At 43.6% G+C, this 18,887-nt stretch overlaps 1 protein-coding gene across 2 annotated transcripts in view; it reads right to left on the minus strand.

Annotated features, from left to right (window-relative positions):
* Window positions 1-18,887, minus strand: part of FYTTD1 (forty-two-three domain containing 1) — a 493,848-nt gene that overhangs the window by 42,184 nt on the left and 432,777 nt on the right. For both annotated transcript variants that reach the window (XM_069617583.1, XM_069617582.1), the window contains one exon: window positions 14,216-14,336. In XM_069617583.1, coding sequence (XP_069473684.1) covers window positions 14,216-14,336 — 121 coding nt within the window. The remainder of the gene's footprint in view (window positions 1-14,215; window positions 14,337-18,887) is intronic.

Raw genomic sequence — 18,887 nt, forward strand, 5'->3', positions numbered from 1 at the left:
CTATGGTCAAAGAGAAACATACACTTCTAAAACAAAAATAATGGTTTATTATTGATATATATATACACATACATATATACATAAAGAATTATGTAGAAAGGTAGGTACCATCATAAACAAACAGTATTAAAACCAATACAATACTTCTGTTAAGTAAACCACAGTGTTAAAGACTTGTAGAATGGCAGTATGCAATTCAATGCAAGTAAACATTGAATATACTTACTAGAAAAGTAGACAGAACAAAGGTAAGAACTTGGCAATTACTTTTCAGAAGGGCAGTATGCCGTTCAAAGGCGAGTAATAACTAATACATAGTTTCAGATCATCGGACCAGAAACATAAGATCAGTTACTAAGCAATTTTTTCACAGAGCCTAAGCTTTAAGAGTCCTTCCCCCATCTAGTTTTGAGTTTTTCAGGGTCAGATTGGAGGTCAAAAAGGCAGGCACAAGCTGTATAAAAGTCAAGAGTTCCTATGGAAAGTCTTTGGAGCAGTTAAGTAACAGTTCTTGTTGGAGAAAAGGTTCAGGGACTTCGGAGAAGGCTCCCTTCAATGCACACCAGTGTTCGGACTGGGCAAACGTGCACTGGCAAACTCCTAAATGTACAAATTGCCACCCTAGTCACACAGGAGCGACACAACGGCTCTAGTTAAGTATTACCTCAAGTCTCACAGTAGCTCAGTAGTGATGAAAATGATGCCGGCGTATGCCCTCATAAAGCAGCAGCCTGGCCCCTGGATTCTTCGATCTTCAGATGAAAAAAGGACACTGGAAGGAATTGTGCAGCAGCAGTCGAGTGGAAAGGCTCCCAGCAAAGGGTTCTTCGGTGCTTCTCGTTCTGTGGTTATGGCACCCTTTTCAGAATACTAGATGAAGAAAATTTGTCGTCCGAACAATTTTTCTCAGTCCAGCACTCAGGTGAGAGGACTTCAAGAAGTGGAATCGTGCCTCTGTAGGTCTAGAAGGAGGCCACCAAAGTTTGATAGATTTCTTTTTCGGAAGACTATGCAGGCTTGAGGTCCCAGGGTGTTGGGGAGAATTCTCAGAAATGATTCCCTTCTACCTTAGAGACCCCCAGCTCTTTTTGCTGGACTTTAGGATTTCTAACCTGGAGAGAAAGACCTTTTATCCCACTCTCTCATGTATATTTCTGTGATTTGGACTCTTTGACTTTGGAGTCTGACAAACTCCATAGGAATCATCTTTACATTTTGACACACAGCACCTTCAGTGCAGTGACACAAGGAAGCCGCTTCGATTTCACAAAGGTTTAACTACCTTCTCTTGGTGAAACTACGGTTTCCAAGAACAGTGAAGTGAAACAGACTTTACTTACATTTTGTAACTTTCTAGACCCAGCACACACTATCTTACAATAGGCTGCTGGAGGGGTTACTTAGTATCCCCTTTGTCTAGTTTCTCATGTAACATTTCAATGTTACCCTTTCTACAATTAATGGCTGGTGGCAGTGGTTTACGTTTTCCTACCATTGTGTGTTTTTACCGCGGACTGCAATTGCAGCTACAGTAAAACACCCATGGGTGCCCATTTTGTCAAAATGGCCCCAGTCTTTTCCCCCCCCATTTCTTGTTGGAAAGGTCCTTCTTGAGATTTACCCTGCGCGCCAAACCAGGTTTGGTCCCTTTGTTAGTTTTGTCTTTGACGAAATTCACTGGAGAAGCCCGCCTCTGGCTCCAGCGTGTCTGGCAGGGGCAGGAAGTGAGGGAGGTGCCCGAAACTCCCTGTGCTTAATCCCCTTGGTTACAGGAATGCACCTGAAGGTGATTGGCCAGCTGGCTGTCTTTGAAGGACAGCCACCCTACTGTGTGAGTGAATGCTAGGCTGCAAATGAATAGGAGAAACCTGCATAAAAGGCTAAGCTTTTTGCTTGGATGGCAGAGTGGACCACTGGACAAAGGAATTCAAAGAAGAACTTGGAAGAGATGCTTGCTGCAACTTCTGGACCATTGATTTGCCCGGTGAAGCCCTGCTGCATTGCTGAAGCTCCGAACTGGAATCAACTAGGGAAGCCCTGCAACGGACGACTTCTCCCCTTGGGTTGGTGGGACCAATCAACCCCAAAGGGAACTCGTCTGGACATCCTCTCAGAGCTGGCTGTACTTCCATTGCTGCTGCAGGAACAGATCGCCAGGGAGAGGAACACCATATTGAGTGCATCGCTTTTAAGTCGGACCAGAGCTCCAGGAAGTTCCTCCGGACTGCCATGAAGCAGGACTGACCAAGCCTGAGTCACCACAGAGTGCTGGACCCCAGATGCGAGGAAATTCCATTAAGGTATCCAAGAACCGCACCAGTGCTGTTTACGAGAGCTGCGAGGAGCTGAAACCACAAAGTGCAGATGATCTGAAGTTTGCCCATTGCTGCCGCTAACATTCCATTCGTAGTGCAGGAGTCCCCAGACGTCCTCCCTCTTGTCCCCACGACCGAGGCCCACAAACACTGGATCTGCAGACCTACACAGGAACAGAAGCCAGCTGGATCCAATTTTCTTCAAGCCAAAGGTACTGTAAAACTAAGGGGATTTACCTCTTGTTGTGTAGCCTTGCTAGCTCTCAGTTGAGACTTGTCTTGGTTGCCCTGACAAAGATGCTTACAGCTCTGCCCCTCAAGACTCCCAGCTTGTGGCCCTTTCATTTTCTACAAACATTTCTAAAACATTGTGCAAGACTTTACCTACCTGCAATAAGTGCTTCAACTCACCTAGAGTGTTGCTCAACTAACATTGGCTGTCCTGGCACCATGAAAGACTCTTACCTCTGACTTTGTGCTTTGCCTTTCCCCCCAGGAAAGGGTAAAATTACTTTGCACTGGAGGGTTTAAAAAGTGCTTACCTGCTTAAGAATATTTGTTAAACATGGTTTTCTCCCTCTAAAAGTTTTCCTTTGATCTCCCACTCAGTATGGCTCTAAATGTGCCAGTGATAAATCAATGTCCACAGTGTCCTAGTTATTTAAGTCACCGGAGGGTGTAGGAAATGTCTGCGTGCCATCCCCAAACGGTATCAACTGATTTAGTGAAACTGAGTGCGTGTATTTATTGAAGTATATTTTGTGTTATATGATTGCTCCCTTCTAAAGAAGGCTTATTCAACTGACTTAAATTAATAATTGTTTAATCAAGAAACCTAGTGTGCGTTTATTTAAATAACTCATTGTGAAACTGTCACAACCTTACAGCTCACATTGACCCCTCTTGAGATTAGCCTGGCTGCTCACTCACACTACCAATTTGTGTAGTACATGCTAATACCAAAGGTTGGGCTAACTATTGCCAAGAGGACTAAGCTGGTACAGTCTCCCAAAGGGTACTGCATAAAATCCTGCCTAACACAGGGTATCAGCGGTTTGCAGCCCAAGGTTGTCACGGCTTGTCAAGGGATGGCTCAAAATGCAGGTCATCTTAAGACAGATTGGTCACACCATTTCAAGGGAAGGAGACATCCTCTTCGGGTCTCCTCTGTCACTTGCAAGAAAGGGTCAGCACAGCAGTGGTCAATCAGCAGGCATCTTCGGTTGCTGGTAGCATCAGGCATTTCCTCTTCTTCCCTCTTTAGCTCCAGTGGTCAACTTTTTCAGCTTCGGGATCCAAGCCATTTATCTAGGAACCCAGCCAATCGGCACTCCTGTTACATTCAAACGTTGAGTGGTGGCTGTCATTTTAGGACAGCCAGCCTCCCGGTCAGAACTGGTTCCAGGCAGGCATTCCAGAAGACATAGGACTGCAGAGTTTCAGACGCCTTCCTCGTTTCCCGTCTTCACAGACAATCTGGAGCCTCAGCCGGCTTCACATTCCGGTCGAAGACAAAAGTCAAACCAGGACCTCCCCCTCCCAGCACAGCAGAAGGACCAAGAAAGGACAAGCATGCAAGAAACTGCGAAACAAAGAATACAGCCAACATTTTGGGTCAATGGTGACCCTTAGTCGGAAGAACACACCCACTCCCACCAGCCATTCAGGGTTACCAGTCATTTGGTCGAAAACCAAATGGTTGAATGACCATTTGATCGAAGTAAAATGGTCGAAAAAAAAGGTTGAATTTTTTTTTTATTTTATGGGGGGGGGGGGGGGTTTCCCCCATACCCCTTTACTTATTAAAAAATATTTTTTAAGCAACAAAAACTAAAAAAAATATATAAATAAATTCGACCTTTTTTTCCGACCATTTTGATTCGATCAAACGGTCATTCAACCATTTATTTTCGACCAAATGACCGGACACCGCCATTCAGGTATGCTCATCACTAACAGAAATGTTACAGGAGCAGTGAGAAGGGGGATACACTGATCTCGCAATATAAAATGTGGAAGGGACAAAAAGTATCTCTCTACCCTTGGGAACATTTGTTTACAAGGAACATGAGAACATAAAAAGGGAAGCCCCATGGGATCCCCAGCAACACTGCAAAGAAAGTTGTGTGTGCTGCAATAGTGAAATATAGATGCCAAATATTTGGAGGAAAGTAGGACTAAGTTCAGCAAAATGTGCTGGGGGTCTCACAGGTGAAGGAGATTTTGCATAAAATGAAAAATCTTCACTAACAGGAGCGCCACCTACAAGCCGAAAATATATTACCGTACACATAGTGAGAAATGGCATACGAGGAAGGACAGAGTTTGTAGGCGTTATTTGCCCACTCATTGTCTGCCCATGGCCATGCTAATCCCTATGGCCATTCCAACCTAGTTCCTGCGCCGCCCAGACCACCACCTAATGGGAACTGTGAGCTCCCTTCAATCAAGCCTTGCATTCAAACTCTGCACTCAAAGGGCTTGCCAGTGTTCTCAAAGCAGTTTTCTGAGAGTTAATGACTTAATTGGAGCTATAAACCAGTTACTGGTGTAATAAAAATCTCTTAACCAGGTCTGTCGTCCGCCACTCACTTTATAAGCACTATACACATCCTTCACTGAAGTCCTGTTAAGAACAAGCATCGGCAAAGCCAACAGTTTTGGTTTGTCAATAAGTATACAGCATTTGCCAGGCACTGCCCCGTTACTTGCACCATTTTGCACCTGCTACCATCAATGGCCAGTTAACACTACACAAGTGCCTGGCAGGTGCTTTTCCCATGCCTACACAAAAACCCAAACTGTGCGTGTTCAACATGCAGTACAGTTTATTACAGTAATAAGTCTAAATCAAATTTAGAATCTTATTTTTATAACGATTTACAATGAGAATACCTCAGTAATGACACATATAAACAGTCTCAATTCTAAATTCGGTTACACATAGGTAAATTGGAATGCACATGTGCAATTTAACACAAAAACATTTAATAAAAAATGGGCTGCAAGATTCCCACACATAAGCAAAACTATTCAGCAGTTTATGAATAATAATCAAGATCCCATGAAGGAGAAGCCGGGACAGCAGAAACCTGAGCTGGCAGGAAGACATTTATTTTTGATCACCATCACTGATCGCCATGACATCAAACTCCTTGGTTGAGCAGACCAGTGACATTTTGCACCCTGCATTATTGATAGCAAGTTGGCAAACCATTGTTCCATGCAAGTAACTTCCTGCTTTTGACATTCATATTATGTAAAAACTAACTTCATTGTAAATAACCAGTATTAATTAGTTACGGCAGATAGGCTGAGTTACAAAAGGAAATATCTTCTTTAATGCTAATCTTCAGTTCCAGGTAAGTTCAAAAAGCACTTTCAGGACGACGCCCTAAGCAGCATTGTCTCCCAGCAACTCTTGGTGGCAACGGTCTGAGTTAATAGGCCGGAGCGTAGCGAGGGCCTTTAACAAAGGCCCCCAGTGCAGTTACCACCCATTACAGTCCGTAGAACGGGGGGATTATTGCTATTAGCAGGTAACCTGGTGTGTCAGTAGCCAAAGAACCCAGGCCACATTCGCAGCAGCAGCCGGGGAGAGTCAGGATTGCCATGGAAATAAGCGTGGCTCTGCTTGGAGCCCCTTTTCCATGTCTTACCAGGAAGCCATGCTGGCGGAGTGGGCTCAGGAACCATGGGGAGGGGCGGGATTTGGGTGCTGAAGCAGGGGAGGAGGGAAAACAGTAGCAACAGTGGAGGGCAGGCGAGCAGAGAACTCTAGTTGTTCCGAACCGGACTTGCATCGGTAGATTCAGGCCAAGTTTGGAGCAACCAGATTGGCTCCTGCACCCGACAGAGGTGCGAACGAACAGACACAGCCAACAGATACCACCCATCTTCCAAGTGACAAAGCAAACTCTTCACTAGACAGACAAGAAGAAACCATCACACATTTGCAATGAGTTAAAGCGGGAAACAAGGGAAGTGACAAACTTAGAACAACCTACTGACCTAGGGTGTAGTTTTTTCTGGTGCAAAGCTCCTCCCATTGATTCTCAATATATTCACTTGCCGGCACAGCGGACATCAAACCTTTTTTAACCCAGCAAGAAGAATCATGAATCCTGGTATCAACCTCATCTCCCAGTCCACTTCTAGACTCTAGAAGTGACAACACCTGCGCTACAAATAGTGCGCAGAACACCCCATTACCTCAGTTCCACTACCCCCCACCCCCCAGTGTTCAGCACCTGAGGAAACTATTGGGACACCAAATCCGAATTGCAATTTTAGGTTTCTCCCCCTCTATCATCTAGGGGCACTCTATTGTGGGATGGCTGGGAGGTTGATTAGGAATCCATGGGAGGAGCCATACACCAGAAAAAAACATTACTCCAGGTAATTAACTTGTTCTTCTAATGGATGACGTCCTCCCACGGATTCCTCATCTTAAGATACTCTTATAACATTCAGAATACTATGGTGGAAAGAGAACGATGACCAGAGCAGCCTTTGAAGCCATGGCCTCTCCACTCAAAACCACTGGCATGTCCTGTTCCTCCAGGGTAGGTAATATGGCTTCCCAACAGAACAAATAACACCCAGGGCTAGCTTTTGGGTGAAGTGCAAGTGAAGCCCCCAGATCGCAATACACAAAAGCTCCGACATTGGCAGGAGTCACAAGGAACTAGTTGATGATTAGCATTACATGGGTTTGGTAATGTTTAATTACTTTCTCAGACTACTCTATCAAAGCAGAAAGAACATTGTTTTAACCAACTTCCACCATGCCATGGGGATACACAGTTAATTCAAATATAAGTCCGTTTTCATTGCAAGAGAGACCACATTAACATTTTGAATCCAATTAAGCCACTTTCCTGATAAGGTCAACAATGCACCTTACACTTTTTAGACAGCTAGCACTTTTGTAGCATACTGGGGGGAGAAGAGGCTTACACTTTGTAAGTGAACAAATTGGCTGAGGCAGTTTCTTTTGTAAGGGTCACCTGAGTGCCGTTAAAGATGAAGTTCCCTGTAGCAGACGAATCCCACACCATACTATCCCTCACCCTAGTATACAGGATTAATAAAATGAGATCCGTCAATACAAATATGTATAATGTGAAGGTGTTTCAAAGCCAATTATGTTTTTAAAAACAGAGCCTATGTGAGAAACTGGTGCTCATCTTCTACATGTGCACATTTCTGGGCACACGTTTGTAGGTGTGTCCTAAAAGCTGCTGACATGTCAATGATTGATGTCCAGCAGAAATTATAAATGGGACTTCATATGGATGTTAAATTAAACTGTAAGCCCAGCGGCCGATATGCCCATCTAGGTACCAACCCACCAGATGTTTCAAAACAGAGCTCTGTTCGAGAGTGGGACTGTTAAGCAGATCTGTCTGACTCATGGCAATCAATTTACTAAAATTTCATAAAATCTTCAAGATTCACCCTAGCCCAATCGGTCACAAAACCCTGTTGGGATGTGAGCGGATTAGAGGTTGAGTGTGTCTGGAGTATGTTCCCGAGCACAGTCGTTCTCCCCAGCACATATCGTATTGAATATATATTCAAAACAGTTCTGATTAAAAGGTTTTTATTTTCAAAAGATAATCACAACATACAGCCAGCATAAATGAGAGCAAACAAGAATTACACTATCCAGGTAAATAATCCAGTGTATATAAAAACCAATTTTGCAAATGAAAGAAACAGACACGAAAGAAAACAAAAGGGTAAAGGAAAGAAAGACAGAAACCAAGAAAGGACACAAAACCAGAGAACAAATGGTTGGCAAAAGGAACCAGCAGTGTAAAGTCGATGTAAATTAAACACAAAGCACATTTCTTAGCAACAGAGGCAGCACATCGTGTACATTAAATATAATTTAACCATAGACCTCCAGGAATCTGTTCCAAATGTTCCAGAATTTCTCAATATCATTCGCACTCTTGTAAATTGCCCTCATAGGTTGAAACAGTCAAAAGTTCATCAACCCATTCATCAATGTTAAAGGAGGAGTCGACTTTCACGATCTTAATATCCTCTTGGCTATCATACTGGCGCGGAGTATCCAAGTCATCTGCCCAAAAGAGATATCATCAATCATGGACACATTCCGTAGAATCAGCAAAGTGGCAGAGAGGGGGACCGTACAACTCAACCCCAGACCCAACCATTCACAGATGCACCCCCAGAAGTACTTCGTTTTAGGGCAAGACCATATCAGATGACTGAGGGAGCCTCACAAACCTTTGCACTTCCAACAGATTTCATTGTCCAGGAGAGCTCTTTTAAACAACCGGATTGGTGTCCAATAGGATTTAAAGAGCAGTTTTGTTTGCGACACTCTAAGACCCCAATCCAGACTTACCAATCGGGTATTCTCACAGCAGCGCTGCTAGCAGACCTCAACAATTTCCTCGCCTAACTCCTCTGCCCAGAGCACTGGCAGCCTCGAATCCTCCTTCCTGTACGATTTCAGAAATCCGTACATCGTAGCAGCAGGGTGAACAGCACTTCCACACAACTGCAACGTAGACCAGGCAACATTTGATTCCAGCAAGGCAGCACCTCCAAGGCAAGCATTGACAATGCCCTTCAATTTCCTGTATTCCGAAAATGGGCAACCAGCCATATCGTGAGATTGACACAGCTGTGCGTATGGGATCCAATTGCCTCCATCAAGTAGATCACAGATGTACTTTATACCCGCCAGGAACCAATCTGGCCAGAAAATAACCTTCCCTTGACATCTCAGGGCAGGATTCAGCCAAAGGGATGCGTGCAAATGTAGGTAGGGGTCAGCCCTCATGTGCCTTGACATGATACACCAGCAGTCTTGTAAAAAAAAAAAAAAAAAAAAAAAAAAAAAGAAGGTCAAAGGATTTGCTTTCAGTTTTTTCAGTGAAGTCAGCAGAGCTCTCGGTTCCAACTGGGATACAGCGCCAGATTCCCACATTACATACTGTGAACTTTCTTCTTTCGGAACAAGGAATCTACAGAGATGTCAGGTGAAAACAAAAGATGGTATTCACTGAAGTTAGGTAAATTCATCCCACCTTATTTCAACGGCCGCTGCAACTTCCATATAGCTAGTCTCGGTGGCTTTCCATTCCAAATAAACTTTGGCTTAAGTTTGTCTAGTGCCCTGAAAATATGACGAGGAACCTTAATAGGCATCATAGAAAGAAGATAGTTTACACGAGGAGCCAGGTTCATTTTTATACAATACATTTTTCCCCACATGGACAGATGCAAGAGCTCCCAACTGCCAATGTCAGACTGTAATTTTTGGATGAGCAGTCCAAAATTCAACGCTGGCAACTTCACCACATCAGCGCCAATCTAGATGCCTAAATACTTGATTCGATCAGTACACCATTTGAATTGGAAACGTGCACAAGCACCACGCAGACCCAGATCATTGAGAGGCAAAATTTCAGACTTGGCCCAATTGACTTTATAGCCAGATACATCTGAAAATTCTTGAATGTCATGCATCAAATGGGGAATGCCAGTAACTGGATCCTGAAGGGCGACCAATAGATCGTCAGCGTACAACCAGAGTAAATTATCACAGTCGCAACCAATTATTGGCTTAAGGTTCACATCCGCCTTCGGACAGAGCACCAATGGTTCCATAGACAGGATAAACAGCGGAGATAGAGGACAACCCTGTCTCGTGCCCCTCTGGTGTGGGAATGCATAAGACCATTGGTAATCACACTAGCCTAAGGGCACCTGTACAGAAGCTGCACCCACTGCAGATATCTATCACCAAAGTGCATCCTCTTCAGGCAAGAGAACAGGAAGGTCCATTCCACCCTATCGAACGCTTTCTCAGCATCCAAGGAAATGTCAGCGGTGGCTACCCTCTGTCTATGACCACTTTCAATAGACATCAGCAAACGGCGCATATTGTCAGACACAGCCCTACCTGTAACAAATCCGACTTGGTTCTTGTGAACTAGAGATGTAATCGGCTCCAGTCGCACAGCTGGCATTTTCGCAACTATCTTACAATCACAATTAATCAGGCTGATCGGCCTATAGTTTTCGCAATTTTGTAGGACATTTGTCTTTTTCTTTAGAACAGTTATTAATGCATGCCACATCGTTTCAGGCAATAAACCTGACTTAAAGGCCTCCTTGTAGACATCACACTAGTTCAATGGCAGAATCTGGCAGGATTTTATAAAACTCGCCTGGAAGGCCATCCATACCCGGTGACTTACCCCCTGATAGTTTTGAAATAGCCAACTTAATATCTTCCACCGTGAACAACTCTTCAAGAATTGCTAATTGATCGTCTGAGAGTTGGGGTATGTCATGAGTTAATAAAATCAGCAATACCAGTCTCATTACATCTCAGGTCCGATTCATTAAGCTTCGTATGAAAGTCACGAAACAATTAGTTTATTTCTCTCTGTTTAGTCTCCATTCCGCGCTCCGATTTGCAACTGCTGAGATGAAGCGATCACCCTCTGCCACTTTCAGTCTGTACGCCAATAATCTCCCAGCCTTTTCACCATTTTCAAAATAATTTATTTTCTGTCTAAACAGGGCATAGTCCACTTGATTTGAAATTAACTTATTTAGTTCAAACTTGGCTCTCCTCAGATCATCCTTGACAACATCATTTCTGCTGCTTGCAAACAGTTTATCGAGCCTTTTTGCCTCATTGGAGTCTCTCTGGATTTCCTTCGCCATTTTCTTTTGCCTACCAGTCCTGTCAATCAGAAGACCACGGCCAAAACATTTCAGCACCTCCCATACTGAGAAGATCCTGACATCAGTCCTGTTAATCCGGACAAAGTTCGAGTTCATCCCCGATTTCTTCTCTGTTGAGATCATTTTTAAGAATGTTAGAGTTCATCCTCCAACGTGGCGACCTCAACTAAGTGTTTTAAAGAGAGCTTCAGGGACACAGGAGCGTGATCTGACACTGCAATAAGCCCAATTTTAGAATCACAATAACTGGAAGTCACCCGTCCTGAGGTCAAGATAAAGTCAATGCGGGAGTACGTGTCATGACATTGAAAATTAAATGTATAGTCCCTTTAACATGGGTGTCCCAGTCTCCAAATATCAGCCAGGTTAAATTCCCTTATCAGATCATCCAAGGACCTCTTGCACTTTTTAGGGTTTCTTGAGCAGTCCCCATGTGAGCGATCCAGAGCAGGATCTAGCACCAAATTGAAGTCGCCAGCCAGTACAATTGAATCCACATCAAAACTGAAGCATCGCCGCAAGCTCATGAAAGAAAACTGGTTCATCTAGGTTTGGTGCATACACATTACATATAGGCAATTCCGAATCCTTGACTTTAGCAAGACACAGATGACTCTCCCCTCTACATCCGATTTGCTAGAGAGGATAGATATCAGCAGATTTTTCTTGATCAATAGAGAAACCCCTCTTTTGCTGGATGTGTAAGTCAAGAAAAAGGTTTCACCAACCCAGCCTCGCTTCAGTTTCTCAGATTCAAGGTCAGTAAGGTGCGTCTCTTGGAGGAGGGCAATATCACAAGAATTGGCTCGCAAGTAGAATAACACTTTAGTCCTCTTGGTGACGAAAAAAAGGTGGTAACCCATGTCCCGACAGGACAAAAGGCAACCGGAAAAGGTAGATAAAGGCCACAAATAGAAGACACTGTAAAGAGACAGCAACAAGTCAGCACAATCAGAAAGAAGTCCCAAAGTAACTTCCAAAGATTAAAAGTAAAAAAAAAAAAATTAAAAAAAAATCCCCTCCCACCACCCTACAAGTATATAGCTTTGATGACAAATGAAGCGCATGCAACAAAAGGCATTTTCACCAACCGACACAGGCAGATGGCTAAATATGTACACAACAACTGCACCCCGACCATCGTAAGAGCAAGAAAAGACCCACAATAAAGTCTAATATAGAGAACCAAATACAACTCCAGCACAACCAAAAAGCGAAAACAATGCCCAATCTGGTTTTGACAAAATTTCACAAACTCACTGTATAGGAATGGACCTATATCAAATCGTGAGAAAGTGAGACCTGCCCCCAACACACAGCATTTGTACAATAATAGACAATGGGCCAAAACAACAATACAAAACCCACCACATAGGGCATCTGCAATATTGAGTACAAAGGACAAGCTGGCTGCGATTGCAAAAAAAAAAAAGCCACAATCAAGTATTCAATAACTCATGCCAAAAGATAAACCCAATCCAATGATGGCAAGGGAACAACCCACCTAAACAACTTCTGAATTAACAACTCAACGCCAAACAATTTTTGCCGATGAACCCCTAATACGTATCGTCAAATGCATAAATCCTATATTCCTGACCCAATGCAGCAAAGCCTTCACTTAACCTGCAATTTGTTAAAACTGAGTCACGAGCGCCATAACCAACTGAGCCACAACCAATCCCTTAGTCCAGAGTCCTGCAGACGATGTGCAAAACACTGCCACAAGAACACAAAAGTCACTGAGTCCGAGATCTGTAAACAAGCCCATCAAACACTGCTAAGGCCACCAGCGTGTAGCACACATTGCCCCAACACCTGTGACTAGTTACACCTAGACTGCTCCCCCTATCTTTATATACAGTCACCTTATACTACGAACTGCAACACTAAAATCCTAACAGCCACAACGCATTGAGCGCACAATATGCAACGACGGAGTGGGCAGGAACATTCATAAAGTAAACATCAATTACGGTACATCACAGCAACAGGGGCATTTAATAGCATTCTTTGGCAGCAGGTGTGTGTACCTGGGAATTAGAATGAATGAATTCCTAGCAACAGGATTGGAGCTTGGGCACTTCAAGGCAATTAGTTGAATACTTGGGCATCCAATGGCATACTTTACAATGGCGTGAAATGTGAACATCTTTCCAAGTTATGATAATCTCTAGCAATTGGTCACACACCGGACTGCTGCCAAGGTGACGAGTACTTAGGCGCTTGACGGCAATCCCTGTACCTGCACATGTCATGGCAAACCTTTTAAATGGGTTGAGTATCAAACGGTTCAATGGCAGTCCGTAGCAAAGCAATGAGCGTCTGGGCAGATCATTGTAATCACCTGTAATGCAGTAATTACATGTGCAGATGTACATGCAACAGCAATACCTCACAGTGGTGCGAGTCTTGGCAATTTAACGACAATCCCAGGCAGTGGTGTACGCTCCCGGTTACTTGATGGAAATGCCTGGCAAGATATAAGTACTTGTGCATTAAATGCCAATTTCTGACAATGTGTGCACATAGGTATTTGATGGCAATCCCCGACTTTGATTAATTACCCACCTGATATATATCAGCCAATTAATGTGATTTACGTGGCATTTGGTGACAAAGCCTTGCATACGATGTAAATACATCAAGCATGATGCCAATACATGGCATGACATCTGCACCTCGTCATTTGGCATCCAATGTCAATGACTGTTGTATGGTATGAGCACGTCAACACTTGATTTGACTGCCAAACTTGCAATATACTAACCAGGCATAAAAATAAATCACCCCCTTGGAATGAATGCCTCTTCCTGGACACAAAGCACAACATGTCCCAATCGCCAAGAATGAATGATCAAACACCAGTGGTTAGTGGCAGGTCCAAGGGTCATAGCCTGCTTGGCATGTGGCGAGAAACTGGCTATATGATAGGGTGCAGTCTGACAAGACAACGCCTGGAAAAACAAAAATAACTGCTATACAAAAGCTACATACAAATTCAAAACAGTTCCGAAGTAACCGCAGAGAATAATTAAACATTTAGCGCTGCATGCACCAATTTAGTTTGCAATTATAGTAGCAGACAATGCACTTGATTAAAACATTTTAAAAGCAGCCTATTGCACTATTAAGGAAAGCATGAAACAAATAGTTACCTGTTTGGCTATGCTGTTAATGTCGAACTGTAATGCTACTCCTTTTGGGGCTTTCTGTTCTGATGGATCCTTTATCAAAAAAGGAGGAAGTATGGAACGGGATAACCGGGGTGCTGGGTTGCTGCAAGAAAAACGCACATGGAACAAAGGGTACACAAGGCAAACAACTGAAAAATAGACGTGAAATTTGAAGCAAGGGTGAGAATAATCTACCTTTTGTCCGCACTTTGATATTTGATTAAAATTCAAGTTCATTCAGATATTGCTGGGCACGGATGCACTGTGCACGTTAACCTTATCTGGGCAAGATTTGAAGAAGATCTGTTACAATGTATGAATTAGTCACTATTGATTTTTATTAATGCTAGGGTACTCTAAATCTTTAGCGGACATTTGTTATTTTATATAGATTGCTCTGCTGCTGGATTAATAATTTGACTTCATGCTTCCATAATGATGTGCTGCACACAAAACAAGGGTTTGTTCAGTAGTAAATGCATTCCCGAGCCATGAACACCCACAGATCCACCACAAAGTATTTAAAAAATCCATCTCATTACCATCTAGAATGGCTGCACATGAAAGTTCTTGAAAAACCTTAGAATTGCTGTGTATTAACATCAAAGGAATGCACCAACAGTTTTATATAGAAACAATAGAAGAAAGTGCACCTGCAAGCCTTAAAGTGGTATTATTCTTAAAGGAACAGTATACGTATTCCTGTGTTGAACACATAAAAACCCTGAACATAAGAACTTGGCAAAAAATGTATTTTTATTTTTCCTGAATTCAAATTTCTACAGCGACACCAATTGAAAACCCGATTTCACCTCCGTTGAATCTCAGTAATGCTTATGCAGAACTAAACCTTCAAATTATTTCTATAAGGAGACTATCTTAAATTCAACTCAGATCCAGGACATTCAGGCATCGATGTGCTAAGGGCAATACACGAATGTATGATGAAGAGTACAGTTGGCATATCATTTGGCATATCATTTCTGAGAATGAAAGTCCTTGGCAGAACATGAAACATCATGTATACTGCTAGGTTCAGCAAAAACTGTTCATTAATGGCGGTTATGAATGCAGTACTAAGAAGCGCAAGGTATCTCAAAGATCGTTGTAACTCCCTTGGAGTAATTAATTGGCTTTAAGGAAAGAGGACATCAAAAACGATTTGGTTAGTCGTTTCCATTTTCTTTAAACCCTTTCATTGAAAATAGACATTGTGCCTAAACAATATCACACCTCATTGCTAAATCATTTCACTTCTCAATATTGACAGAGGAATTCATCATAGTTTGTAGAACACACTTCAAGAGCATAAGGAAAGTATAACATGAGAACAGTAAGAAAAAAATACTATAACTCACCATGACCATTTCTTAACTCTTGAATGTACCCTTTTAGGCCCTACTGCCAAAACGCATTCAGACAACGAAGACAGCAGTTAGAATAGAATTATAACTATAACCATTGAGTTTCTGGCATCTTATATACATGCGTTTATCCAAGAAAGCCTGGGTAGCTTAGTGTTTGGGAGTTTTACTAAAGTCCACCGGTGGTGGACTATAGAAGACTCACTCTTCGATGTGCAGTGCTCAAACTCTTCGGTTTGGCCTTAACTACCCAAAAGGGTTGGTAGATCTGGTCGAGCAGCCATGCCTAGTCATGGAGGGAGAAGAGCTGTAGGCGAGTACAAAGAGCACACTTAGTCAAGAAAACGCTTACACTGTAGTTCTATATAAATATGATTATTTATTCTATACACCAAGGCAATCTTCGGATCAATGTGCAATTATGGTAAGTAGGGAAAGTTTCTCACAAATCTACAGTCAGGGATTTGCTGCTACAATTCTCAGTTCAATAGTAGGTCTTTAGATGAAACAGATATTACTATTAGCTTCACGTTAACAAATAATGAACCTGAAACAGATATTACTATTAGCTTCACGTTAACAAATAATGAACCGACATTTACTTAAATCGCAATACCGGTAGGATGATAACTGTGTAGGCCTAAACTTAAGTCCAACCATATCTGAGGAATGAGCGTCTCAAAAGTCAGAAGGGGACACTGGGGCACCGGTGACCTGTGGGTGGCAGAACAAAGGAAGACAGAAGCCGTCAATTTGATAAGTTCCCAGAAGATGCTTCTCTGTAGCAAGTAATGGAAATGGATTCAAAGGGTTCAGGTGGACTAGGTAGGCCACCTGAAGGATTTTAACCTCAAGGACAGATGACCCGAGGCCTGGGAGAACATGGTTGGGTCGTCAGAAGGAGCAAACAGCAGCTTGACTCGGGCAAGTACCTGAGGAGAGGACAGCACCTTATATTCAGTGAAGAAAAACAAAGTAACCAGTGGGTTCCCAAGGTAAGAAGACAGCAGCTCCAGTTCGGGATTCTGGTCTTGGTGGCTGAAGAATTAACTTGGGCGGGAGCAGGTGGTTCGACTCAGTCACACGGATGCCCAGCAAACTGTGTGGCACCAAGTTGTGGAGGCTCGACACAGGCTTTGCAGCAGCGACGGTCGTCACCCGGCAGTCTTTCTTCCTTCCTTCTCTCGGTTCACGCCTCAGCTGAGGGGACTTCTAAGATTGGGATGGAGTCTCTTTAGGCAGACAGATGCCCACAAGTTTGCAGCCGATCCGGTGCTTCAAGAGACGATGCATTGCAGCAGTGCCAGAGGTCTCATGGTATTCAGAGATTGTAGGCCTGGAAGGTCACAGCTCATCATGGGATGGCTTAAACTGTAGCTGTTCTCAAGACTGGGTATGCCCAAAGGTACAAGGGAGGAAGTGGTCCAGTCTGGATCTTCCCCGTCTCACAGAAGGGATGGAGGAGCAGCAGCAGCCAGTCAGTCAGTCAATCTTGGCTGCCCTGGAAACAGTTGCAGGCGCTGTCTTCTTCGGCATGGATCTTCCAGTGGTTGACTCTGGCTTCTGCATCAAGGCCCTTGCTTTATAGACAGGAACACAGCCAATCAGCATGCAAGCTACATCCAACCTTTGGGTGGGGTCTGTCCTAAGGGTAAAGCCAGGAACCCAGCCAGAACTGGATCCAAGCAGACACACTGGAAGAAAAAGACCTTAGGAGTTTTGGTGTCCTAGCTTACTGTCCTCTCAGACACACTAGCGCCATTGGGCGGGCTTCCCAGTGGGAACCAGTCAACAACCAAAGAGTAAGCAGAACTCCCTCCCACCCAGCTCGGAAGAAGGCGGCTCAAGGACAAGCAATTGTGAGTTGGTGAAAAAAGACTGCCACCATTTAAGGTCAATGATGCCCCAGTTGTCTTTTACAGCAGCCTGTGAGTAAAAATGACAGTCGGTTGAAAATATCCACTGCCACCAACCACTCAGATTAACTGTAAATAGAAAGTTATAGCAGAACAAGGCATACATGTCCCCTCAGCACTCCACATAAGGTGGGGGTTCTGATTCCACAAAATAGGTGGGATTAAAAGGTATCTATGGAAACACTAGTTACCACAAGGGAAATGAAAAGTGCTCTCAAAGAGCTCCCAGCAACATTACGCAGAAAGTGCTGTGTGATGCAATAATACATTGCAAATGCCTTAAAAGGTGAAGGAAAGCATTACTCTAAAAAGAAACAACCAAAAGGGCTGACAAAGGTTCCCAGAGGTAGAGTAAAAGACTGAGTAAGCGTGGAAAAGGTTTCCCACTCACTCATGAAAAAAATCCTACAGCCCAGCGAAAAGTGCTGGGGGCTCAAGTGGGGAGACTATTGCACAACAATGAAATTATAGCTAACTGCAGCCCAAAGATTCTACTATGAAGCAATGTATATTACTCTTGTACAGATCGATGGGATAGCACAATGAAGGGAACACTCTTGCCATAGTTACTACAACTGCATTAGTGAGCACTACTTTTCAATCTATAATAGTTTGGAATGATGGGAGGCGGCTTATGTCTAACAGTGGAAACATCCCTCCCTACAGTTTAACTAGATTTCAATGCTACTGTGCTGGGCATCATCCCCAGCCCACCAGAACTTATTCAGTTCACAGGTTTGAGGCAAAAGGGCACAAACACAACATTGACACCTTAATTAGGCTAACAGACATTAATTTGCGTGCTTTACTGTTATTCCACCACTTCCTCAGGCAGGGATGGAATGAAGCTTCTGAAAAACATTACAGCTTAAGCAGCCCTTTTTGGAAAACCTTATTCTTTAATCTGTGTCGGTCTACCTCATTTGTAGTTTAACTCTGAGGCATTAATTATATGTTGAACTCCCCCCACACTTTACAGTCTTTAAGACCTAAAGGGTTCAGTAGAATTTCGTGAAGGTGTGCGTCGACCTCCACGTAGCAGCCCTGCAGATGTCCAGCAAGGGCACACCAGATAGGAACGCTGTGGTAGCTGCGATCGCTCTGGTGGAATGGGCTCTCGGACGGCCAGGCAGAGGTCGGTTTGCCAACCGATGACCGTACATGATACAGCCGGAGAGCCATCTGGAAAAGGAGGCCTTTGAGAGAGCCTTCCCCTGATTAACAGGTCCAAAGTTCACAAAAAGTTGTGACGTCTTCCCAAGACACTTCGTGCGGTCCACGTAAAACTTCAGCGCTCTAGCCACATCCAGCGAGTGCAAAGTCCTTTCGGCCGGCGACAAAGGCGAAGGGAAGAAAACAGGCAACACCAAGGGT

Source organism: Ambystoma mexicanum, chromosome 10 (genome assembly GCF_040938575.1).
Source record: "Ambystoma mexicanum isolate Mex_15411 chromosome 10, UKY_AmexF1_1, whole genome shotgun sequence".
Taxonomy (NCBI): Eukaryota; Metazoa; Chordata; class Amphibia; order Caudata; family Ambystomatidae; genus Ambystoma; species Ambystoma mexicanum.